This window comes from Rhamphochromis longiceps, linkage group LG11 (genome assembly GCF_057381845.1).
Source record: "Rhamphochromis longiceps isolate RC_006_pf linkage group LG11, R_longiceps_female_GT1.1, whole genome shotgun sequence".
Classification (NCBI taxonomy): domain Eukaryota; kingdom Metazoa; phylum Chordata; class Actinopteri; order Cichliformes; family Cichlidae; genus Rhamphochromis; species Rhamphochromis longiceps.
The window spans coordinates 10,009,462-10,036,113 of record NC_140567.1 but is presented as its reverse complement, the minus strand read 5'-3'; the positions used below and the strand labels follow the sequence as shown (position 1 = coordinate 10,036,113).

General features: G+C 41.0%; 1 protein-coding gene and 2 non-coding genes across 3 annotated transcripts; 1 reads left to right on the top strand and 2 right to left on the bottom strand.

Annotated features, from left to right (window-relative positions):
- The first annotated feature begins 2,244 nt into the window (after positions 1-2,244).
- Positions 2,245-2,317, top strand: trnar-acg (transfer RNA arginine (anticodon ACG)). Its single transcript has one exon. It is a non-coding gene; the product is annotated as a tRNA-Arg (tRNA).
- A 450-nt stretch (positions 2,318-2,767) lies between these two features.
- Positions 2,768-2,840, bottom strand: trnar-acg (transfer RNA arginine (anticodon ACG)). The gene has a single exon. It is a non-coding gene; the product is annotated as a tRNA-Arg (tRNA).
- Positions 2,841-5,158: 2,318 nt separating this feature from the next.
- limd1a (LIM domains containing 1a) lies at positions 5,159-22,228 on the bottom strand. Its single transcript, XM_085422246.1, has 8 exons — positions 20,479-22,228; positions 15,664-15,765; positions 11,484-11,551; positions 10,161-10,223; positions 9,460-9,590; positions 8,370-8,421; positions 6,659-6,727; positions 5,159-6,105 (listed from the first exon to the last, which is right to left on the bottom strand). The coding sequence occupies exons 1-8, from the start codon at positions 21,680-21,682 to the stop codon at positions 5,971-5,973; spliced, it is 1,824 nt and encodes a 607-aa protein (XP_085278372.1). The 5' UTR covers positions 21,683-22,228; the 3' UTR covers positions 5,159-5,970.
- Between the last annotated feature and the right edge of the window lie 4,424 nt (positions 22,229-26,652).

Genomic DNA, 26,652 nt, shown 5'->3' with positions numbered 1-26,652 from the left:
TCCAAAAAGTTGATTCTGTTCATCTGGATGTGGCGTTTTCAGTGGGAGAAACGTTTTGTCACTCATTCAAGTGACTTCTTCTGTCACGATCCTGGGTCTTATGACCCAGTGTTTTGAGTTTTAGTTCATTTTGATGTTTATAGTTTATGTTTAAGCCCTTCAGGTTTTCAAGTTCATTTGTTATCATGCCTAAGTGTTTCTAGTTATTATTTCCCCCTCGTGTTTCCAACTATGGTAAATCTCCCCTGCTCTTCATGTGTTTCATGTCTGTGTCTTACATTGTCAAGTTCGGGTTGTCATGTCTAGTTTTAGTGTTTCCTGTTTTATTCTGACAGTGTCATGTGTTCTTTGTTCATTGTATTTAGCTTTCCTCTCCTGGTCCTGTCATTAGGTTTATGTCAGTCAGCTGTTCCCCCATGTGTCTCCACTTCCCCTGATCACCTCATGTATGTATTTAAGCCCTTTGTTTTCTGCATGCTATGTTCAGGTCGTCTGCTCATCCATGTCTCATCTCCAGGTACCCATGTCAGTTCACTATGGTTAAGGTTTTTCATGTTTTGTTATTAGTTCACCCAGTTTAGGTTATTGTTTAGTTTTCACCGATGCCCTATTATTTTGTACCCTCGTTGCTAGTCTCAATAAACGGCTTGTTTTGTTAATCCACACCACGTTTTGGTCTGCGTTTGAGTCCTCCTCTGCAACACATACGGTCTGCCCCAGCCAGACCGTGACATCTTCAGGCTCAGCTGACTGCAGGTCTTATGAGCCCCTGAAACGAGACCCAGGAAGTGGTTATAGAAAGAGGGTGATAGACAATGCTATTGACCGAACCTCATACCACAGGTTATACCCAGAGGAATCTACACCAAGTCTGTATGGTTTACCGAAGATACATAAACATGGTGCACCTTTAAGACCAATTGTCTCTATGATCAACTTCCTTACCTATAACATGTTAAAGAAAAAACACCAAGTCATTGGTTAATAAATAACCAATATTTATTAAATTAATAAATAATAATATTTAATATTATTAATAAATCTTTAAAAGCCTGTTGTAATAGTATGCTCAGGTAGTGATGGATATTTGTAGCTGGTAAAACAACATTGGCACCTTTCCAGCAACTTTTTATCCACATTTCACCTTTATTAGTTTTAACTGCCGATTTAGAAGGCGGGACTAGTCTGTGTGGTTAGATACAGATTGGTTAATTTAGGTGAGCTAGCGAAAGATGGTGAAGATAAACCATTAATATTAGTTTACCTTTGGGAGTGTAGTTACCTGGTTTATTGCTGTGGTGGGCACTCTGTGACGAAATGTAACTAGTGTTTCTTTCTGTATTGTCATTAGCCTGTTCTTATGGAAGAGGATTTGGACCACTAGAAAGACAAAAAAGTAGCCACGTCTTTCTTTTTTGTTTCTTTTCCAGAATTATGACTTTAATCTCCGAATTCTGACTTTTTTCCTCAAAATTCTAATCTCAGAAATTTGAGATCAATCAAATAATTCTCAGAATTAATCTCAGAATTTGTGTCTTTTTCTTAGAATTCTGAGATTAAAGTCAGAATTTTGGCTTTTTTCTTGGAATTTTTACTTTTTTTCAGAATTCTAATCTCAGAATTAATCTCTTTTTATCCACATTTCACCTTTATTTCACCTTAATCACCAAAGTGATACATTAGTTTTAGCTGCCGATTTAGAAGGCGGGACTAGTCTGTGTGGTTAGACACAGATTGGTTAATTTAGGTGAGCTAGCGAAAGATGGTGAAAATAAACCATTAATATTAGTTTGCCTTTGGGAGTGTAGTTACCTGGTTTATTGCTGTGGTGGGCACTCTGTGACGAAATGTAACTAGTGTTTCTGTCTGATTAGCCTGTTCTTATGGAAGAGGATTAGGACCACTAGAAAGACAGAAAAAGTAGCCACGTCTTTCTTTCTTTTTTTCTTTTCCAGAATTTTTATGAAAAAAGTCTGACTTTTTCTCAGAATTCAGAATTTTTTCTCTGAGATTAACCTTAGAATTCTCAGACTTAATCTCATAATTGGTGTCTTTCTCTCAGAATTCTGAGATTAAAGTCAGTATATTGAGAAAAAAGTGTGTTCGACAATTAGCTTGAGACGTCCTGCCACCTTATTTGTGTAAAGCTCAACAGCGACATCTGCTGACCAACGGAGCCTTTTAAAGTAAGAGAGGAAGAGTGGTACGCTAACGAATTGCAGGTGTGCACTGAGTCTGTCACGTGGGCCAGTGGCGCAATGGATAACGCGTCTGACTACGGATCAGAAGATTCTAGGTTCGACTCCTGGCTGGCTCGTCGTATTTTTAGCCTTCATTCTCTTATATAAGAGTTAAATGCTGGATGACTTGCTAGAGATGTATAATTCCAAGAAATAGTGGATGTATTGATTATATTGTTTGCTAGTGACCAGAAGAATAAAGAGGCAGGCCTGTTGCCTGAACTTGCTGGAATTTCTAGAAAGATTTGACCAATTCAATGTGGTACAAAGAATCAAAATCGATCAGTTATCAATCAGTCAATTTTCTTGGCAACAAGTACAGCTTCAGTTCAGTTTGGTTGTTTGGGGGAAGACAAAGTTTCTTGGATAAACACAGATAAGTATTATTGTTATAACTATTAGAGGTTGTGTCAGAACCATCACAATACCTACGATCTCGTGGAGATGGAGACGTAATTCGTTCTACGGAAGTGAAAGTAAAACAAGGAAGCTTTCTTAAATTTACATATGAGGAGAGTGGAAAAGAGCGAGCCAGCCAGGAGTCGAACCTAGAATCTTCTGATCCGTAGTCAGACGCGTTATCCATTGCGCCACTGGCCCACGATGATTTCCACTCGAGAACTTCCTACTTCACAACAGTGTAAGTATTTGCAGTCTCGGTTTACTCGTTCTTTTTCGAGGTCGTCATTTAGGAACGTGGTGGGTAGCCGAAAACGTAATATGGTGACGATTTGTCACCTAGCGTAAAATGTTACGCTTTGGGAGTGAGAACGGGTTGAAGTATAACATTAAAAAGAACAATAACTGTTAAATGAATAAATAGTAGTAGTTACAACTTAATGAGAAAAAACTCGGCCTAGTTGCTCTCTATGCCAGCAGGTGACGCCATCGTGCTTATTTTCAGAGCTAGTGAACACGGCGCCTAAACAAATCAGAAGATCATAGGATCGAGTTCTTCCTTGTTGCGTTTTTTTTAGCCAGCCAGTCTGCCTGCGCCTAAAGAGAATGTGTGTAGACTAGGGGCTTCCAACTCCAGTTCTTGAAACCTACTGTCCTTCAGCTTTTAGATCTTTTCCAAATATGGCGATGACTTCAGGCCCTGAAGGCCCCCGTGGACTTGTCCTCCTCTCTGACACATCTTCTGTCACCTGTTACTAAGCAAACTCAAATGCAACAGGTTGCTGAATGCATTCAGGCCTTTGCTCAGGCCTGTTTCTAGATTGTATGTATTATATGTGTTTTGTAGGCATGTATGCAGTTTTAACCTTCTGTAGCTCAGAAGTTACAGAACTCAGTTACTTCTAGCTCCATCAATGGCATCATGGACACCGGGGTGGGTCACTGCTCCGGGGTCCACTGGCCTCGTGATTACCTTTTCCAACAATCCTCTGGTGCAAGGAATGAGACAACAACCACAAGTCACCAATATCCCTAGAAATAATGCAATAGAAAGCATTACAGACATCACAAACCCTTTCCATTGTCTGAAGACGGATGTCATCCAGCTCTCCAGCGGGTTGTCGATTCCTGAGTGTTCATGCATAGTTTTAGACAAAGTTTTCAGCCCTTCCAGAGCTCGAGTTACTGAGCCATCTGGGGCAGTGTTGTTGGGGATAAAGGTACAACACGTCTCCGAACATGGCACATACACCCCCTTTCTCCGCCAACAACATGTCAAGGGCCATTTGATTTTGCACTCCCATCAGCGAGGTCGGACCCAACTGTTCCGCAAACCCCTCCATGCCATCTCTGGTTAGGTTAGAGAGTCTCAGCAAGTTATAGTGGACATAATTTATGCAATCAACATTCTTGTTTGGAGTTACCCAGATGAATATACTTTCAAATCCTGAAGCTACTTGGTCTGCTAGTTTATACTCATTTGGAACTCCCCTGGGCACCCCTATTGAGTCAATCCAGGTGGGTGAATTCAATCTTGGGTCATACGCATGTGCCCCCTGGGTCCCTCTCTTTGCCAAAATGTGTCTCTTACGTCTGGCAGCTAAAGTGCATGTGTTGTGTTGTGGTAGGGCTTTTACCTGGTTTCTGATCAGTGTGAGTGGAGCTCCCAGCCGTACCATAGCACATGCCCCCTCACTTCCCAGAGGAACCCGAACCAAAAGAGTGCGGTGTCCACAGTAATAATACAACCCACTTCTAGCCCATGTTCCAATCAGAGTGTTTGGGTCACTTACATTGTTGGTGGTTCTTCCCGTGAGTGTGACAGCACACCAGCTTGGGTCAATTTCTCCCAATTCGTACTTTACCTCATCCGTTGAAAACTTAAAACATGTATAGTTGCCTTGTCTTGACATAATTGGTCCCACTGTTGTCTGCTTTGGGATTAGAGGAAAAAGACTAGACAACAGAGTGCAGTTGCCAGTACTCACTGCACTTTTAGTCAGCCTCAGCATACAGTCGTAGCCCCACTTGTCCTCTGGATACAGTGGTGCGGGCTCTGTAAACAAACGTGGTCTGGCTGAAGCACAGGCAACGCAATCAGATACCTGTTGTTCTTTAGCACCAGCATCTATGCTGAATGGATATCAGCCAATGTTGAAGAAGTTACACTGTTAGCCTGTTTGTCAGCTTAATATAATTAATCAGTAATAAATAACGACGGTGAAAAAGCAACAGGAGACGCTTGTTAAGGGGTCTGAAATAGCAATTTAATAGTCTAAATCAAATTTGGCTTGTTGTATTTTATTAATTAAATATTTCCTTTACAACAATCAAACAGAACACAGTTGGTTACAAAATAAGGACTGCAAATGTCAAGCAAGCAAGCATTAAGTTAGTATATGAATAAAATATGGATGGCAAAAAGCATCAAACCGAAAATGTTCTGGAAGGGAAATAACTATTTAAAGGGGAATTGCCCAAAAAATAAAACAGACAAATGATTATAGGCCTACAGTATATATAAATATTTATAAAAAAAAATGCAATGATCTACAGTTCTAATACCAGCATTGTCATAGGTGCATAGAAAACTCACTTCTATTTCTCCATGTGCTTAGAACAGACTAACAGTATAACCAAGTCTCTCACTTGATAAAACACATTTGGGAAATTATTTTGAAGGATCCTGTAAATTAGCTTTAATTTCAGTGGTCACTGGGACATTTAAAAGAAAAAAACCCATTGATGTTAGCAGGATTTATCCCAAAATAAGGGTTAAAAAAAACAAACAAACAAACACACATTTCCCCCTCAGAGTTATACTTCCACTCCAATCTTTGGTTTTGCCAAATCATTCCAGAGATTCCAATTCAGGATTCTTTCAGTGCCATGATGCCCGTCTCTTATACCCCTGGAATTAAGTATCGTTTTATTCTCGTGTGACACAGATGTGTCTAAGTTATTATATGATGTAACTAAATGTTGAAATTAACAGCAGAAGTTTGGAGGCGAAGTTGAAGGCACACAGTCTAGGATATTTACACAACCAAGGCATTTCATATTTACACAAAGAAAATCTATAATATGACAACACTTCTGGAAAGTCTGCATGCAATGCTTCATTTAAAGTAGGGTTTTGGTGCATTGCAGTACTTCATTATTGGATTCTGCATAAAGGACACTTCATTGACATTCCTGTCAATATACATATCAAACTATATTTCAGGACGTCTCAATCCTTTACAACAAGAATTGCAAATAAATTCCCGAAGTCCATATTTTGCAGTTCCTTCTCCGATCCATCAGGTGTCTCCCACCACCTGGAGCGCTGTTAGTAGGAGGCAGCAGCGACTGAAGAGGAGCGGCCAGGCTGGATGTGCTTCAGGTGGCAGGAGTGGCAGAGAAGGTGTCCGTTCAGCGGGTAACAGCGGTGACCTTCCTCATCGTTCAATTCCATCTTACAGTCCTGCACAGCATAAAGCAGGAACATGGCTGAGACATGTCTACTGAGTGAGCTTCAGCAGATAGAACAGTTGACAAAGGGTGTGATTGTTGCTCTGTATTGATCTTGGAAGATTTGACAGCAATAATGGCTCTGGTCAGCAGGGGTTTTCTTTTGTGCTGCAAGATTTCTTGAAAGAAATGTTTCTAACACTAGATTTTGTGTTTTGAACAACCTGAAAGACTTAAAAATAAAAAAATAAAAAAGCTGAGAAGAAACCATCCAGTAGTTACACAGAGGCACTTCTCACAGCTCAGTGATTATGAGAAGAAAAAAAAAAAAAAAGAAGAAGCTGTCAATCATGCAAAAGAACAAACAACGGGTACTTGAGAAAATGATCAGATGGTGATGATGAGGTGTTGCATACCTGCTCTGCTCAGCACAGCATAATTACCAAGACTGTAATTAAGATCGGGGATCTACTCATTATAATTTCATTTAATGAGCTATTCAGAAAGCGACTGGCTAAGAGCCACTAAAACACACACATTTTACATTTCGAGGTGTTTTTACTTACCTCACAGTGATAACATTCAACATGATAGTCTTTGTCCATGGATACTACTCGAATGGTTTCATCAGACCCCTGGAAAAAAACAAAAAAACCCAAACAAACCACTGAAGGTAATATCACTAGAAAATGCTCCACTCTCTCCTTCTGTTCAACTTCTCAGTTTGACAAAAGCTTCAAAAGATCGATAAGAAGCCCAGGGACGTCAATGCAAGCCACGAGCTGAATGATCTGTAACTCCTCTGCATCACAACTTTGGAGCTCAAGTGCTTGGCAATCATCTTGGCGAGTGTTGAGACATGACTGCCACTGGTTGCTCCAGTATCAGAGCAGTTTCATTCCATGTTGTGAATGTACTCAATTTATTTCTCCCTCCCGTCAAACGATAACTCAGATGAGCCCTCACATTGTTTTGACCAGCTTGAAAATTGAGCTCTGTGTTTGGGTCTTAAGGATTTATAATCAATCACGTTCTTACTGAATGACAGTCCATGTGTAAAAATAGCTGATCATGCTCTACTCCTACAGTTTCTTAGTCATCTTAGCTTTATGGTTCTTCTCACAGTCTTTGCCCTCCTGTGAACCTGAGCTAATTATTCTCTACAGTAAAGATAAAAACCTGGCACTTTATGATCATATCCTGTACACAGGTTCACATTTCAGCTCCAAATTACATATACTTATCTGGATACTGAGTAATTTTCTCAGCACCTATGTGCTACAACACAGTCCAGCTTGCCTACAGTAACCACTGAGTGGATCTGAAGTTTAAATAAATATTTCAGATATTGTCCAGTCACCAGAGAAGTAAGGTATTTGAAGCTGCCATAGAGGAGTTCAAATGTCAGCGCTGCTTTTAACCAACAAAGCTGCGTCCTTATGGTGTAGAGATGAAGGTGTTTACTATGAACGGTGCCCAGTTTACTCTGGCTAGTGGCCTTGATCGCATTTTATTTATTCTCTTTACTGTCTGTGCACTTCCAGGCATACAGGTCTCTCATACCATATTATGAATTACATTTTTAATATGAAATTATATTTACTTGGATTTCTACCCAGATTAGTTTTTACCTTATTGAGACAGGCGTTTTTTGTGTCATATTTTATTTGATTGATTTAAGCTGCTTATTATACTGTATGGTTGTCTTTCACTTATTTTTAACTGATGTAACCAAAGAATTTCCCACCCTTTGTATAACTAAAATATATCTTATGTGGGTATAAAAACATGATTTGTGTTGTGCCAGTTTGATATGGTAATTTAAATTAACACCTGCATATATAAAGGGATGAGTAGCCAACTGGACATCTTTTTTTTTTTTATTTCACTTTTTTGATTTACAAATGAACAAATATGCACAAAAGAGAGGATTGATAATTTATCAGCTAACATTAGCAAACTTAGTAAACAATTTGTTAACGGGAGGAGTGATTTAAAAACGTCCTGCTGCATGTGACAGTTGTTGGTTTAAGTTTACAGAAAGAGCAAAACAGTTTGTGTGTCACAGGCTGTAAACACGTTTGATTCTACTGTGTAGTTGAGCGTTTTTCAAGTGGCCGTTTGTGGAACTAAATGTTCACCACCTATAATTTTTTTTAAACCCAGGACAAAGTATTTTTTGGTGTTTTCTTTTGAGAAAAGCTCAAAATGTTCAAATGCACATTGCTGATGTTACCCAAGTAAAACAGCAGAGAAAACAAGGTGGCGATAGCTTACCTCTGAGGGCAGGATTGGCTGGTTACAGGCAGCACATTTAGGTGCAAGGACCCTGGGAAAGTAAGATGGAAAGAGAAACTTTTAAAGACTTTTTTAAAACTTAACTGAAAAAAAAACAAAACAAAACTGTAACGACTAAGGTAAATGTAGTAACTAAATGAGCTGAATTAAAATGAACTCTATCCAGACTTTAAAGATCACAGTTCATGTGTCCCTTTACCAGACGTTACACACCCCCCCCCCCTCCTCCCCCGCCTCCTGATTCAGCTAAGGAAATGCCAGGTCTGCAGATGTGCTGGCTTCACTTCACACACGTGATTCCCCAAATCCAAGAACGAGTAGAAAATTAAAGCGCAAACTGGATTCATTATTTCCACACACGTGGCAGGCACCTGGAAGTCTGAGGAAAAAACAAAGGGTCTCTCAGTGTGGATGGGCATAACTGTGGCCAAAAGTCACATAGCTGTATACACAATAAGGCTTGTCTGATTTAATCAGCGTAGAGAACATTTGGGGGCTGCCAGGCAGAGATCGGCCACGTGCTTGGTTCTGCTGTACATGCTGTCCCAGCAGGAAAAAAAAAAAAAAAAAAAAAAAAAAAAAAAAAAACAGCTGGAACTGCAGAGCCGCTGTGGAGAGCGAGCCTTTACAGGTGCTGCACATTCAAATGTGATTGCAGTTTGTCAAAGTGGTTAACAGTTCCCACACATGGATTCATACATAAAACCTTTCAGACCCCTACTTGTATTGCAGATTATGTCCAATAATGGGAAGAGCCATGGCTCTGTGCCACTAGTCACACCTCTAACTGGACAGTGATATTTTCTTTCCTCCCTCCCCCTCTCTCTCTTGCCCCCTGCCAGAATAAACTTCTCATGTGTCTGCCACATGTGGCAGAGGGAAATTTAGTCAACCCGTGCAGGCCTTCTCAACCTGATCCCGCCATAGCAGAGGAAAGTTAAAGGGCTGTGCTAGTGAGTTCAATTGGAACATGAAACCTGGACATGTTTTCCCAGCGTCACTTTAAACTAAATCCACCCCAGACAAATCCAGGTGCTCCTTTAATTACTGTGTAACAAGCGACACTCACCTGTGGTAGTCTTTGACACAGTAGATCCTATTTTCGGTGTCCACAGTGAAGGGCACTCCATCAAGGCTCTCGTTACAGATGACACAGCGGAAACAGCCTGGGTGGTACGACTTCCCGAGGGCCTGCAGGATCTATGGAGAGGAATGAGTAACACGCTTCATGTTTCTTGGTATTTTGAATGGTCATCATATAAAAAAACAAAAAAAAAAACAAAAAAAAAAACAAAAGGAAAAAAAAGAGAGAACATTTTGGTGGGTTAACTGAGTCATCATCACAGCCCAGAATAGTCTAAGACAAATAACTCAGCAAAATACAAGAAGCAAGCTTACCTACCAAACAAATCACAAAGATTGACCCAATTTTAACACATTTTATTTACAGCAAGAAAAACTAAGAAATCTCCTTTACTCAGCCTACTGAATGGTTAACATATGCAGACTCATGCCAACAGAAATACTTTACTTCCTGACTTGTGATGACATCACATCGGGGTGTTTCTAAACCACAAGCCTGTGTGTCTGTGTTTGAGGAGACAGACAAAGACACAGAGCCAACGCTCTTTATTAAGTCATCATCCAGATGTGTGCACTGAATGCTCATTTAGGATGAAGTAACCACGTTTAGTGCCGAGATCACCAGACTCTGACACACAAAAATCACACAGAAGCCCATTCAGCTGACGAGAGGAACCCAACAGTTACCATGTCCATGATCAAGTGTCCGCAGGCGTTGCACTTGTCTGCAGACTGCTGGAAACCAGAATACTACAACAGAGAAAACACAAATATGGTTTATTAACGGATTTTCTCACAATAGAACCCCTCAACAGCTCCACAGTGTTTACCCTAGGCCAAATCCCAGGCCATCTGGGCAGCTGAACTAAAACCATCTCTACAGTTTGTTGCAGTAACATTTGCTTCAGTGACATTTTTTCCGATTTAGTCACAAAGTCAGTACAGTGTAGTTTGTTTTGAGTATATTTAAGTATTTCAAAAATATTATGTAGGAAAATATCAGTGAGAACAGTGCACACGTACAGGCCTGGCAGAATACATATGCATATATCACCACTTCATACAGAGAGCAAAGCCGGAGCAAATTTAATTCAGTATAAATGTTGATTTTAATTGAGAAGCTACGAGCTTTTGGTGGAAGGGCAATTACAGGAGGTTTTACACAGAGAGGGCTCGCGGGGTAAACAGACACAGGGCTGCTGAGAGAGCAAGAATGAATTTGTAAAATACTTTTCACATGAACGCAACATAAACACCAGCTGTAAAACGCAGACAAAAAAATTCATGACAAATTCTAACTTAGGCTTTTAATTGAGTTGAATGCATCCATGATTATGCACAGGGAATGTTCTTTCAATTTTTTGCAAAGTACACGTGGGAATACTCTGATGGTCCAATTGGCCTGACTGCCCTCCAACCCATCAGCAGTAGGAAAGCTGTTTCTCCAGTAACAGACCTCTTTCCAGTCTCATTTTTAGGAAGTTATTCACATTGAATACTGGAAATTCTCTAAACTCTGTCAGAAGGTCATGTCTCTGATTGCCATTTGCATTCAAGTGGAATGAAGCAGTTTTCAATGATCATGGGTTGGATTAAGGAACGATGTACACCCCCCCCAAAAAAAAAACCCAACAAAAAAAAAAAAAAAAAAACTTCTTTGAGCAGCTCCCTTATTTACAAGGGGTCGCCACAGTGGAGGGATATTTGATTTGGCAGACATTCCTATGCCGAACGCCCTTCCTGATGCAACGCTCTTTGGGACACTTGTTTCTTTCTGGTCTTGAACTGGCGATCTTGCGCACAAATGGTGGGAACCTGTGATTTCTGGTATTTTAGGCAAATCACAAAGTTATCTGATTTTAGAAATGAGCCATGACAGAAGGATACTGACTGGCATCTAAACTAAATCTAATGCTTTTTTTTTTTGCATTTTTAAGTCCCAGTGATGGTTATCAGACCATAAAATCCAGTTTAAGAAAACTAAATATTGACTCTTTATCGACTGCTCACCAGGAAGTCTTCTTCACAGAAAACCTTCCCTCCAACATAGTAGAAAGCTTTCCCTCTCAGTCTTCGACCTGCAGAACAGAGAGAACAGTCTATTAGCATCAAAGTTGTCCACAGCTTTGACTAACAAAATCGTCTTATTCCCTCTTACTGAAATACGAACGTTAGGCAGTTTAGAACAGGCTTGAAAAGATAACTTAACGACAGAAAGTTGAACTGTCATACTGGAAAGTCTTACATGAGCCACGAGCTTCATCTCAGAAAATAGTTACACCACGACTAAGGCATTAAGAATGTAGTGATTAATTACAGCTATTCAAAAGGTAATGGGCCGTCTTGCAGTATTCATTACGTCCTGCTGAATTCCAAGCAGATTAATCAAATTCAGGGATTCACAGTGTCTTGGTGTCTTAATATAACACTACTGTGGCACAGATCAGGCAAGGAACACATCTGGATCTAACACGTGCAGATAAAGGGCTCATTAAATCTAATTATTGGACAGGTAAACTGATTAAAGAGTGCCCTGTTGAATGTCATGGACACCATAGGCCAAATCCTCCAATAATGCACTGCTCTTCTTTGTTCCTATCCAATGTCCTTACACATGCTGGGTATGCTTACTTTTTGTCAAAACACACGTACCAAGCCCTTGTGTGCTTCACATAGCTACGCCTGCCCTGGTCCCACAGGAAGAAAGAACATTCCTCGGATTTTGGAAGTGGGGAGATGAGGGAGGGGACAGCAGAGAGGGAGGGGTTCACCTTAGTGAACCGCAGTCTTCTTTATCTCTCAGGCTCCATCCCACAATCTGTTTACTTTTTTTTGTGTAACCAGTCTACTTGTTCCAGGAGACAGATCCACATCCTAACCTATACCAATTAACAAAAACAAAAAGCCTTTTCATGATAGAATAAGTACTGGGGCTTTTTTCTCGGAAAATGATTTCTCATTGCTTCATCTTTCAGCTAATTGTTTGACGATTTAAAGTCATAACTGGACTGTTTGGAAGCAATGAGCTGGAATAAAAAGTAAAATGAGATCTAAACCATGAAACCTCATGATTTCTATTTTTCACTGGGTAGCACATTAACTTCTTCAGGAATTTACAAGTTCATGATCCCATTTTAACTGAGTAAAAATGACCATGCATTACCAAAGTGTCGCCTAGACTACCTAAAGAAGAGCAAAGTCATTCTGATCAGACCAAGGTGGGGAACTGGCCGTGAGTAATTACTGATAGTCCTGGAACTGTGTCCCTAAAGGAAAAAGGGAAGGATGAAGGGGATGAAAGTGAATTATGGACCATTCCTCTTCTTCACATTCTTCTTCTTCTTCTTCTTTTTTTTTTTTTTTAAGTGAGTCACAGAGGGAAGGCTTTGCACAAAGATAAGAGCTTAATTAAAGTCAGGAGTCAGCAGTGACGGTTTGAAAAGCACAAGAAACGACGACTACGGCGCTTTCATAAAAATGTAAAACACCTGAGGGACAGAGCCAAAACACAGGGCCGGGTTCTAATTAAGCAAATCTATGAATTCCCTCATGTGATCCCATTCAGAAAATGAGCAACTCCTAATGACCCTGCCATGACTTCCCAATCAAGCCTCAACCTCAACGAATCAGGTCCTCAACTGTGACATGTCAGAGATTGTTCTCACCTTAAAATCATTTCCTGTTCTATGAAATCACTGATGTACTTTTAATTTACAAAGAAAATGAGTATTTTTAAGACTTCTTTGAACTTCGGTTGTTTGGTCAAGACCCTGAAAATGTAGCCTCCAGATGTTAACATACCAGCAAACTGAAGGACCAATAGGATCCTGGCTTGTATCCTCCAGAGCCTGCAGACTGACTTGTATTATGGGCTGATATCGAGAAAGCAGAATCTGTTTATCACTGTTCTTTGCTTCACTGCTGCAGTTCTAGGCTATCATAGTAAAATAAATGTGAAAAACAAACCACAACAACCACAATTTCCTTTTTATTTCCATCAAGATTAACTCTACAGATGCAAGTTTTCCTGAGTGTCTCCAAGCATATAAATTTAAGAAGCTGTTTTTAATTTTTTTTCTTCTGAATTACACTTTTTTTTTTTTTTTTTTTTTTTTTTTAAAACAGTTCCACAGACCATCTGAGAAGTAAAACTTGGGCTTTTTCTCTCTAACTGAAACTGTGTTTTTACCTTTAAATGTCTGTAAACAGTAAATGATTAAACTAGAAGGAAGACCCCTGCAGCGAAGTGCTGAATCTCAGACGTGCAGCCTGAGCGCTCTTGGCCACCAGGAATGTCCGCCTGCCTTTCACAGTCACCTGGGGTGTGTGTGTGTGTGTGTGTGTGTGTGTGGGGGGGGGGGCAGATTGGTAGACTGAAAGCCTAGAAGGAGGTTCATGGTCATAAAATCTTATGCAACTCAACACATGTAGCAGTTATGCTGACACACACATTTTGGAGACAGGAGAAAAAAAAAAAAAAAAAAAAAAAAAAAAAAGGGGCAATGCTTAATACATGAGTACTGAGTAGCTGACTCGATTATGCAGCAAGTATTACATATGCATTTATATTTTTCGTTATGTTCCTGTGTGCTGGCTCTGTATTGCGTGGTAAATGGTCTCCCTGTCTCACACTGTACTCCCAGCTAACACAACAGCGCCTACTGTCCTCCTGGAGCTGGGGCTACAGAGGGCCCCCATGCCTGCATTCCTCCCCAGATGAGATGCTTTCCCCTGGGGCCGCTCGGAGCAAACACAACCCTAATGCCCTCGCTTGTAACAAGCCATGAGAGGTATGTGCTGTGTAAACTTTCTCCCACCACTTCAGGAATCAGCTACACTCTGAGCCACCATGTAAACCCTTAGAGACATGCAGTCCTTTCCGTTAATCGTCTTCATGCCTGAATGAGCGCCGTTGTCACTTCTTACTAGTATAAATGTTACTAGGTACAGCTATATTAGGACTGTGCCCATCTCTCTTACTTACTTTGAAATGCTCAGTTCCTTAAAAACATGATTTGTTATATTTTAACACATTAACAGATAAAATCTTATCTCATGCACTGTTTCTAATTTGCAACTTGCGTTCGTTTTTGATGCATTTTTGGCAGCTCCTTTAAATCCATACTGTTACATACATGTCTGAAGGAACATAAAAATTAATGAGATCCATGTCTGAAATCAGGTCTACAAGATACTGCTAAACCCAGCAATATTATGCATCTCTTATCATAATTCAGCTACACCATTTTCCTCACAAACAAACATGACGGAGGGTAAAGGGAAATAGAGGTGTTAATTACACATTTGAGTGTATAACCAGAAAGGTCAGCAGTGGTACAGAATAATGAGCCTTGGCAGAGATCTCCAGAGTGCCACAAATACCCTGCATACCCATGATCTGATAATTGGGACAGAGATTTTAATGGTTGAAGCCATGAGTGAGGTCATGCTTTAGTGGGGGAAGGAAATTAACATCTAGCTACAGGTCAACCACAAACCATAAGTAATAGGTCGAAAGCGACAAAGTAAACTAAACCCTTTAAATATTATTTAGCACAACGTTGATAGAATCCACAGGATCTATACGTGCGGCCGTTCCCACACTTTTCATTTAAACTCAAAGTTGAAAAACTGCATCTGCCCCCGGTAAGCAATATTTAAAGAAACACACAAACAAATGAGAGATTTAGTTTTTGAAGTCGATGCCAAAGCATCTTTGAACAAATAAACCCTGTAGCCAACCGGTCCAGTGTGAAACAAGCCACTCTTGTTTCCGTCCATGTGCCACAAAGCACACATTCCTCCCAAGTGTGGATGTGGGTTTAAGAGTTGAACTCCTTAAAAACACTCAGAGAGACACTAAGTATTATTCGAAAAGCTAGCTTGTTGAAAGACAGATGAATTAGGCCGGCAAAAAGACTTTTAGTATGCCTTTGTCTGGGCTGAACGAGTGACTGGCACACCCAGAAACCAAACACTAGCAGCAGAGGACAGTAATCCCTAAATAATTGCATGTTTTTGCTTGGGGGCAGTGAATGAGCAAAGAAGAAGGTACCACTTTGATTCAAGAGTAGAGCTTCTTTGGCAGCCTGTTAGTTAGGAGGTGACAGCAGCTTTATGTGTGGAGAAAAGTGTTTAAATGGGAGCAAAAGTGAGAGTATGCGGCACACGGGAGTTTGTGTGTACTTACTACAGGCGCTGCAAGTGAAGCAGTTGTCATGGTAGAGGCTACCCATAGCCTGGCAGGCTTGATTGGCTCCATGCACTGCCTTATTACACTTCACACACGGCCCTGGAACAGAACACAGGCAAGAAGACACACATTTAACCAACATGGCTGTCACGGTTCAGGTAAATTCATGTTACTACAGCACAAGATATTAATTTCAAATATAAAAACAAAAGGTTATTTCATCAGTTTCTGGAGAGAGAGAAGAGAAAACTTCAGGAAGCTGGTTTAGACTGAAAGGGGAAACACATCAGTATTTGCTTATTTGACTTGGCTTGAAGACTTAGAAGTCTATTAATAAAAGAGCTGATAAGAATCAGAGCAGTCCTACTTTTACAACATACACAGTTAATGTGTCCCGATATCAAGACATGGGAGTGTAGCTAATATTCATACACACTCACGTCCAAGTCGTGTTATTTTTTCTCTCTCTCTCTCTCTCTCTCGTTGGGTGAAGATTACTATTTCTGTCCTTTCAACAAGCCTTTCACATGATGGCACGCCAGGAACATTACATAACCTCTCCCTTGACTCTGGACAGCTCCTGAGCAACACAAGGTTACCGTGTGATCAATATGTAACTATTTATACCGAGAGCTGCATGAGGATTGAGAGAATTTCCAGAGAACCCTCCTCTGAGCAGAAACAGTAGGACATGGTATGATAAGGCAAACTGACATATGGACCGCCATCGCTGCTGACTGATGGGCTGCTAAATCAATCACCTACCTACAGTGAGATATGACTACCTAATTGTTAAAACAGAAAGGGCGATGACACCGATGGAGGATGAAAGTGAGACCTCAAGTTTCTCTTTTAGTGAGGGGGAAGTTAAGTAAAGGCAGGCATGAGGTTATTTGCGTGTGTTTTTAATAGTAAAACTCCCCAGAGACTAAGAAACGGAGCTCAGCAGAAGAGTGTTACAGCCCAGCCCAGCCCAACCTAACACAGCTCAGCTTCTCCAACACTGACAAAGAAACTTCTGTTTCCATTGTATCCAACACTCATCATATGACTGTGTCCTCCACAAACATGCTGTTACATTTAATAGCGCTCATCAAATGATTCTCAAAACAGACTTCCAGTAATACAGTTGGGCTATATATACATATATATATTTATAATTCAGCTAAACCTCTCCTGATGCCACCACAGAGTGCACATCATCAGGGGCCCCACTGGCTGGAAAGAAGATTTAGAGATGACAGAGGGATATTATTAGAAAGCCAAAGAATGTTGCTCTTATGTAAGCTCTTTGTTTACATGAAAACATGATAAAGCAGTCATACGAAGACTAAAATACCCTATTTGAATAAGTCAAGATCAAATCTCAAGTCTTCTTAAAACCAAAAAAAAACCAAAAACAGAAGAAATGGTACAAATACAGCACAGAACACTGTTTTTTCAGGGGGGGGGGGGGGGGGTTACATTTGATTTGTATGCACTACAAGGGAAAACAGGCTAAAAATGTAGTGTCACTTTAGTTTTCCTGTTTTAAAACTTAAAAAAACAAAACAAACTGTTACTCACTGTTGCAGTTTGTGCTTCACTCACTTTAACATGAGTCACCTACACCTACATTAACTTAGATGAACACATCCACCACATGAACTCTATAAAAGACACACGCATGAATGCAATACAATAATCTGCTCACACACACACACACACACACACACACATCACACCCAGAAGTGACAAGTGACACAGCATACCAACTTCTGCCAGTTACTGTAGCACATATACATACAAGTGCACGCACACAGACAAAACCATGCAGATGTGAGCTTGTGAGGATATCCAGTCACATACTTGATCAAAAATAAAATAAATAAATTAGCCTCCAAAAGGCCTGCCAGAGCAGAAGCCAAGAATCCCTGGGAAGAGTTAAGATGAAGCTTTCCACTCAACAGCCAGATGGGATAAATTAATCCTCCATCTTAACGCAACACTAAAAACTCTCCACTGGATGTGTATGTGAAAGTTAGAGGAAGAGGCCAGGGAGAACTCTGGGATGTTGCTTCTTCTTTCTTGAAAGAACTCCTCCATAAATCTAACTTCCTCTCAAGTTCTTGCAGCCAAGGACAAAGCTGCATCCACAAACCTGTCCCTAAATTTCTCAGACTGTCTGCTCATCCATTCAAGCTGCACCACAGGCACCCCTAAACTCATCTGGGACACCCCCCCCCCCCGCCCCTCCTCTTTGTATCTCAAGACTTCATTTCTTAAATTCCTCACTCTCTTCCTTCAGACATTCCTCAGTGTTCCCTTGGTGCAGCCATTGGCAATGAACTCGTTTTCCCAGAACCTCCAACTGCAGTTAATGCCAATCTACGGAGCCCCTCTGATGACATGGTACAAAAAATAAATAAATTGTGGCTACAAAATACTACTTCGTGCCCTCGAAATAGGTATAACGTGCGCACAAAATGCTAATTTGTGGGCACGAATTGGGTATAACGTGGCAACGAATTACGCATTTGTGGCAACGAAATAGATAGCGTGCGCACATCACATTGATACAATTCCTGGACAGCTGCGTAGCATAAGATTAGACTAAACCTATACACCATGGACATAAACAGTATGAATGAGTTTTATTTTAGGCTGGGAATGAGCTACAAATGCATTTTGAAAAGCCTGCAATGCAAGGAACCATTATTACGGAGAGACATTTAAACAGGATATTGAGAGCCCAGTTGCTTTACAGACGCAAGTACGACCTGGACGCCGGGATAGATTTCATTGTCAACCAACTGCAAGGGCCTGGGAAGGATCACGGTTATCGGTCAAGTGTTTCGTGACCACAAATAAGTACTTCATGGGCACGTTATACCCATTTCGTGGGCACGAAGTAGTATTTTGTGTCCACAATTTATTTATTTTTTGGACCATGTCATCAGAGGGGCTCCGTACCAATCAGCACAGTATGCAAACAACATAGCCCAATATATGCAGGCATATATCAGTAACTTGATATTCAAGCACTACTACAAACGATTTACAAATTAAAACATTAAAAGAGCTCAAAAGTAGGATTTTTCAGGAGAAACTTAAGCATGTAAAAAATAGCCTACACTAGTTTTTACCCCCCACCTCTGGTATAAAGTGATGACTCAGAGGATGAGCCATGGTCTGGTGGGAAACTCCATATAGGAACTGTGTGGGCTATGTAGGACAGTGTGTGAGAAAATAAAGGCATATATAGCATCATTTTGAAATCTTCAACCCCGGCCTGTTGCACACTGTGCTCTCCCACACATCCACATTGCGTTGGCTATTTGTGCACCTCATCAGTGACTGTGGCGTATGCCAGAGGATCTTTCCTTACACACCAATATAAGCACGTTTGGGAGGGGGGAGTGAGGTAGAAGAAGGCGAATTACATCTGTGACATTCCAGCAGGAAATTCCTCTAGCGAGGATTCATGGGTGGGCTACATGTGCGTGTGTCGGGGTCTCCTGCTCTCTCTTCCTTCCCACCATGTTTCTCTCTCGAATCCTATTTTCAAAGATGACTTTGGCTTTGAACACCTGAGGATCTGCATCTGTGATTACAGCCTATCAGCTGATCTCAAAGGCAAGCATCTGTTTTTGTATTTTGTTTCTCTCCCCAGCATGTTTTGCGTATTCATTTTTTGATAGCACCTGCAGTCTGGAGAGAGCAGCTTCAGTGCTACATGCACCAACAGGAGGAATGAAAACCAGAATATGCAGGGTTTTTCCCCCCCAAACTCAACAAGTTGAGAGCAGCGGCTTGTTTGTTCTTCATATGACCCCAAATTCTAACATTTACAGTCACATTGATCAACTTAAACCAAAGCAATCACATAAACTCCTTGGTTTGTCTTTTTGTTAAATTGTTAGCAGTAATTACTCAAATGTTGACAGATTTATATAAAAATTCTCCAGAGATGGAGCTGGAAAGCTGGGAATTTCTTTTAAGTGCTCCTTGCGATATAACGAGGTCAAACACTTTATGCCAAATATTCCCAAGTTTATATCAAACTGAATGGGAGACATTGTAGTTTTCCATGTGCTTGAGCTTGGTGCATGCACAAACCTGACAACGTGCTTACAGAAAGTGCAATCTTAAAAAAAGGGTGCAAGCACAGGTCTCTGTCAGTGACATCGTTCTAGTGTCAATCAAACAAACTGGATGAGGGAGGAGCATCAATACAATTACAAACTTAATGCCCCACAGATCCAAAGTGATAAAGCTCTAAGTACAGAGTTAAGGGCCTCAATAGTAATCAATTACCTCCCTGAGATGAGATAAGAGGGTAACAGTCTTCTTTCTGGCCTCTGACATTCTTTTACTGCCAAAGGGTTTGTTGTGGGTAGGCAATTAAGCAATTACATGAGACATGACAAATTAGAAAATTATTCCGTCTGGATTCCAGAGCGGAAAAGGGGGAAAGGACCACCACGGCATCGGTCGACGTGCAGTTTCACAGACAAAAAAAAAAAAAAAAAAAAAAAAAAAAAAAAAGTGTTGGCATGTATTCATGTCACCAAAAAAAGAAACACACAAGATGCACGTCTGCAACAGAAACCCACAACAGAAGGATTACAAAAGCTGACAAAAGGGTACACGTGTCAATGAATGAAGCAAGTGACCAACTTGCCTCATTCACTGGCACATGTACCCTTTGTTGTTCTTCTGCTCTGGGTTTCACATGTCTCATGGTGGTTTATGTTTTGGACTGTGGTTTGGTGGTTCAGTTGCCCAACTGGCAGAAATCCCCTTGTTAATACTTGCAATCTGAATTCTTACCAAAGTAGTCAGCCTTTGGCTGGGCATCCATCTCTTTTTCCAGTCGCTTAGTGAGGGCTTCTAATTTTATTTCAGCTGCTGAAGGACTTTGTTCAGGTGGATGTGTCAGGACGGAATGACAGGGTAGCTGGACAGGCTTAGAGGAGCCCGGGACTTCAGCTTCAGCACTGTTGGTCTGTCCACAGGCAGGCATTTGGCTCTGACCTTGACCCTGAATGATGCTTTTGGAGACACTGCTTGGGTTTACAGCAGAAGATGTCACCTGGGCTTTGGGCTGAGGCGTTTCAGAAGTTGTAGAAAGGACAGAGGAGGCTGCCACGGGACCATTATGGCTGGCAGATGGTTTAGAAATTGGCGGTGGCGTGTAATGGGACGCAGGCTTGGTGGAGGGCTGCTGCACATGCAATTCAGCTCCTCCTGTGAAGGCACTCAGAGGCAGGATAGGCGCCAGGTCTGGTTTTGCTGAGCCAGAGGGCTCTCCGACCCACCCTTTAACTGGCCCAGCAGGAGATGGTGGACTTCTATTGACAGGTGAAGAAATGGCCTGATTCTGCTGGGATAGAAGACTGTTGAAGGTAGAAGGTGCCTGGGATAGGTGCTGGGATGCACTGCTGCTCCCAGACTCAGACAAAGATGGGGCAGGCTGGCTGTCTCTGGATGGGGCCCAAGCAGGCGGCTGGCTCACTGGGTGACGCGCATGAGAAGAGCTAGGCGGGGAAGGGGTGGTATGCTGGTATGAATGGGGCTCCAAGCGCTCCTTACTGTCGTAATTGTTTCCGTACTCGTAAGTCCTGCTGGTAGGAAGTTCAGACTGGATACCCGTGTGGTGTCTCTGGCCGTCAAACTGTGCGTACTGACTCCCAGCAGCGGTGCTCGGCACAGGGCCAGATAGTAGTGGGGGCTTCGCAGCAGCTTCACTCGGCTGTCTGTAACTGTTGATGGGCGGTCTGTCTTTGGTGTAATGTATGCTGCTGTGACCTCCGTTCATTTTAATGGCCTCGTTGTTTCTGGCTATCTCCTCCTGGTGTTTCTGCATGTGTATTTTAGTCATTTTAGAGGCAAAAACTCTCCTCGTCTCTTCAAAGTCGGGGTTATTTCCCGCATCCCTCCTCATTCGAAACAAGCCATCTCTGGATGCTTCATACATGTTTAGGTCCTCGATAAACTTGCTCGCCTCGAGCCCTAAATCCTCGTATTTATCCATTTTTAAAAATGCGTATCGGCTCTGCTTCAGTAAAGTTGCAAGTAGTTGTATCTAGCCTAGCTTAAACACAAATATCCGCAAACTTTACAGTCAGTAGTCCAACAGCTCGCAGTCTTGAGAGAAGAAAATAAACTTTCCCCCTCCCGCCTGATATTTCCGACCTTTTCCCCGTCCTTTAAACAGTTCGAGCTCCACGTCCTCCTCGGTGAAACTGTCCGTCCGTGAAGCTCAGCTCTGCCCCAAAGAAGCCGCCGTCCGTCTGGTTATAAATGTGAGCCGATCCCAGATCCGATACCCCCGGACGACCCCACAAACCGCCCTCTCCTCCTCCTCCTCTTGCTGTTGCTGCTTTACAGCTTCATTCAAAAACTTTGTCTTTCGCACCTCTGAAAGAAAAACTACTAGAAAGCAGTCAAAAACAGAGAAGTTAACCCAAACCGCCGGAGAACCGCTGGGGCACTGAGCCGTACGTGGCCGCCGGGTCGACAGTTGGAACTTAACGACGGAGCAGTTTGTTCCTTTAAAGGCACAGCGCTCAAATCAAGTAGGACAAGTAAGATAAGAGCTTTCCCACACACCAGCCATTAATCAGCGTTATTTATGTAACCAGATACCATATATCTGGTTTTAAAATAGCTCAGCTCGCAGGCATCCATTCTGTTAACTGTTCCATACATCATGTGTCATCTTTAAAAATATCACCGAGTTGACTCAATTCCCGTTCTTCTTCGAGGAAAAAGAAGAAAAAAAAAAACCCATTCCACTTCCCTAACCTCTACTAATCTTTATTTTCATTGTTTTATTGTTCTTAAACTGGACATTTTTTAAAATTTATTTTTTACATTTTATACCGTTATTAATAACTTCACATTTCCATGGAAGGACGTGTGTTATTGTTGCCTTTATTTAAACAGGCAACAGGGTGCAATCACAATCCTGACAATAACGGGTTCACTGTTGAGGGTAGAAAAAATGAAGACAATTTGTATATGGAAATAAAAGAAGGCAGAAGCTGGAACTTGAAATTACTTAAAGTAACGTGTTACTTGTTATTAAATAGCATTGGTAAAATAAGATTTAAAAAGTAAATAAAGTATAGCCCCTGACACAACTGCTTAAACTAGTCCCACTTCTCATAACAATCTGTGTAATTTAATATTCATAAAGCTGTACAGTAACTACTGCATGGGTGTGTTTTTATGTGGTTTGGGTATTAACAGGCCTGTCTGTTTATTGCTGAATGACATCACACATTCCTGTTCATGCAAAACACACACACACACACACACACACACACACACACACACACACACACACACACACACAGTGTAACCCCTTTGCATTGTGTCCTGACCCGTCTGGAATATTTGAGGCAGAGTTGGGGTGCAGCAGGACAAACTCATAATGTGTAGACAGAAAATATTTTATGCGTCCTACATAAAGCCTGAGTGTGCTTATATTGTCTGACAGCCACAGTTATTGTGAAAATATATATATATATGAAGCCTGGTGGCATAATAAAAGTAAAAGGTTTAGCCTGAAGAAACAGTCACTGTAATGCAATCACCCCCCCCCCCCCCAAGCAGGAGGCCTAACTTGCTTTACTTACCCCTTAAACACATTCATCAGGACAGCTGGGAGCACTATTGCTGTAAAGAAGGGGAAAAAGGACAAACCAGAGCAGCTGCTCAAATGTGTTATTGCTTAAATAAATTGACCAGCATCCACAAAGTTATAAAATATTATTTATTTCAAATAAAGATGCAGTTGCAGCATGCAGTGTGGGACATTAATGAATATGTCCAAAATCTTATATCTAAAATGTTGCTAACATGGCACTCTGACATGAAATTGCAGTGAGTGTCCTGGATTTGAACCCTGGATGTCTTGTACAAAACGTAATAAACTAAACATTTGAGAAAGCATCATAAAAGTGACAAAATTATATCTCCAGACTGACTTAAATTAAAAACTATTTTGAATATTATCTGTGTGCCATCCATAATATTGGTGTTGCTATGTTCTGCATTTACTTTGCTAAATATCTATGGGGAAAATCCAAGCATGTGGTGACAATAACTCTGGAAAACATGAGCTCATTTAATTTCACCCGTTATGGTAATTGTGTCATTAGAGCCTCATTAAAAGAGAAAAATGGGATATAAACAAACAAACAAAAAAAGCCAGGTTTCAGACTTCCTACATGTTCATGGTTACATCATATCTTAGAGGGGACAGTTAGTAGCACTAACTACTATTATTTCCAGGAATCCAAAGCTCTGTTGTTACTCTTTTATAAGGATATGTGCCAAGGCATTTTGTAAACAAGCAATGAAAATGTAGCAGTTAATGAAATCTGCACAGCAGATAATGCCATATATTCTTAAACTAATGCTCAGAAGTCTTTTTTGTTGTTGTAAGGCATTAACGCTTCCATAAAAGCAGATGCAGTTTGTGGAATTGTCGGCTTTTACTTTGAAGCATTAGCAGTAACAACTCTACGTGACAAGACACAACAGTTTGACTGGTTAGATGGAAATAGGTGGAATAAATAGATATGTTTGAAAAACCTGCATGTAAAGATGGATGAAAGAACAGCAAAGGAAGAATGAACACTGGCCAATGCTTTATGATACAGCCTTGGACAGCTTTACAGTGAGGACATCGGTGTTTGTACTAAGATTATACATGGATCCTTTCAATACAAAACAAAACACCTTAGAAAGTGTTCCTCTGCACAGAGAGGGATATAGCCGGCACAGTAAACATAATCTAGAGTGGATCGTCTTAAACCACTCCTTATTTCTTTACATTTTGCTTCCAAGCAGCCAGACTGTGTCATTTTTTAAGTGGTCTTGAGCAGTATTTCTCCAGGCTTTCTAAAAGTCTTTTCATTTTTAGTCCAGTCCTTGTACCTGACCCTTTTTCAGATGAATGTTTTCTTTTTGTTTTGTTTGTTTAAGCCACTCAATACTGACCTGTGAAATCATTCAAGCAAACTATCTACAGCAGATGAACTGAATTTAAAAATTATGTCCTTAACAAACACCTGACCCTTCAGTTGATTCATCGACTGTTCACTGAAATTTCATGAGAAATGGTCTCAGTGGAAGGGTGGCTGTCAGGAAGCAATTCTTAAGGAAGGGGAACAAGATGAAAAGGCTGAGGTATCCCAAATTACTCAAGAACTGGACTGAAAAATCAGTGACAACAGGTCTGATGGAGTGATGAATCCAAATTTGAAAATTGTGGTTCAAATTGTCATCAGTATGTAGCGAGGAGCTCAGGGAAGATGTGCAACAGAGTGTCTACAAACGTCTGTAAAACACAGTGGGCTCGTCAAAGTGTCCTGGTTTTGGAGCTGGATTTCAGCCAGCTGTGTTGGGAATCTTGTCAAAATGGAATTGTGATTCTGATCCACCATGGAATACCATATGGAAAGCAATTGATTGGCCATGGTTTCATTTTTTAGCTTGATAATAATCCCAAACACTTCCAGTGCAGTAAAAGCGTATCTAGATACGCACAGTGGAACCCCATCAGCCATGGACTGGCCACCCCAGAACCCAGATCGCAACATTATTGAAGCAGTGTGAGATCATCCTGATAGAGAACAGAAAAAAAGCAGCAAACATCCAAAGAGCTTTGAATGTCCTTCATGAAGCCTGTAGAACTATTCCTGAAGACTACTTAAAGAAACGGCAAGAGAGTTTAGGTTGTGTTGAAGAATAAAGACGGCCATACTAAGTGTTGTCTTTCAGACTCATCAGAATGGTACCAACTCAGTTTTTGCCTTACATACTCCATTTCGATCTATTTTCTAACATCTTTCAGTAAATCACTGCACCTATTTCAGATTTAAAATATAAGTAAATGAAGGGTGACTTAAAACTTTTGCACAGTATTGCAAATTAATAAATTAAGGTGTGGCAGTTAAGTGTATAATCACACACTACCCAAGAGTTTCGTTTCAAATACAATTAAGGAACTAATGAAACTGTGTGTGAGCTCATTGTGTAAGCAAAGAGTACCCACAGATGACTACTTTTCCAGCCTTGAGGTCATCCTGCAAGATAATGAGCTGTGGCATTACAACGTCCCCCTGTGGGAACACACAGCCCCAGTCCAGGGACTCGACTGCTGCAATGGAGGGTGACCGGGACTGCGCTGCTGTGTGCTCCACCCTCATCCGTCTCAACAGCAGAATTTCTCAAGAGGCAGAGGAGTGATTTAGTTAATCTCATCAAAGACAATCCATGCTGTACATGTCTTGTGTAAGAAAGGGTATGACTGCGATCTGAAGAGAAAGTGAGTCACAGTGGATTATTGTTGCCTTTTCAATGATCCTCGTCGTCATGGAAACTGCAGAGATGATAAAAAATGTTAAATGATGCCATGAGCTGAAAGTGACAAAACGAATGCATCACTGCAGTTCAGATCAAATTTATTCAAAGGGGCTAACTTTAGTCCAGGAAGGATTTTCTATCATGTCACTCAGACTGCTCTAAAGAGAGCAACAGTAACTGTTGTTTAATGAAACAGCAACTCAGGGCCCATTTTTGAGGCCACCTGAAGTTCAGCCATGCTTATTAGCTGCTGTTACCAGTGAGAAAAGTAAATGAAGGTGTGAAAAGAGCTGCAAAAAAGGAAGAGATCAGGGGTTTAAAAACAAACTCCTTCTGGTTGTAATGCCTATTTTAAAACAGACTGTTTGAATGTGTGACACAGAGATGAGCACAGAGAAGGTAAATGCCTCCGTTTCTTTGTCTCGCTTTGTTTTCGGTTGCGACGGCATCAAGCCATTGTGACAATGAGAAAAACAACGAACAGAGTTAAAGTTCTTTACTCCCCTCCTCTAATTCCTGGTTTCACTTCCTGTTATTCTGTCTCTCTTGTGAGCCTCTTCCTGTCACCTGATGCTGAGAGATAAAGCACCAAAATATGGGAAAAGGATTGAGGGGGTCAGTAAG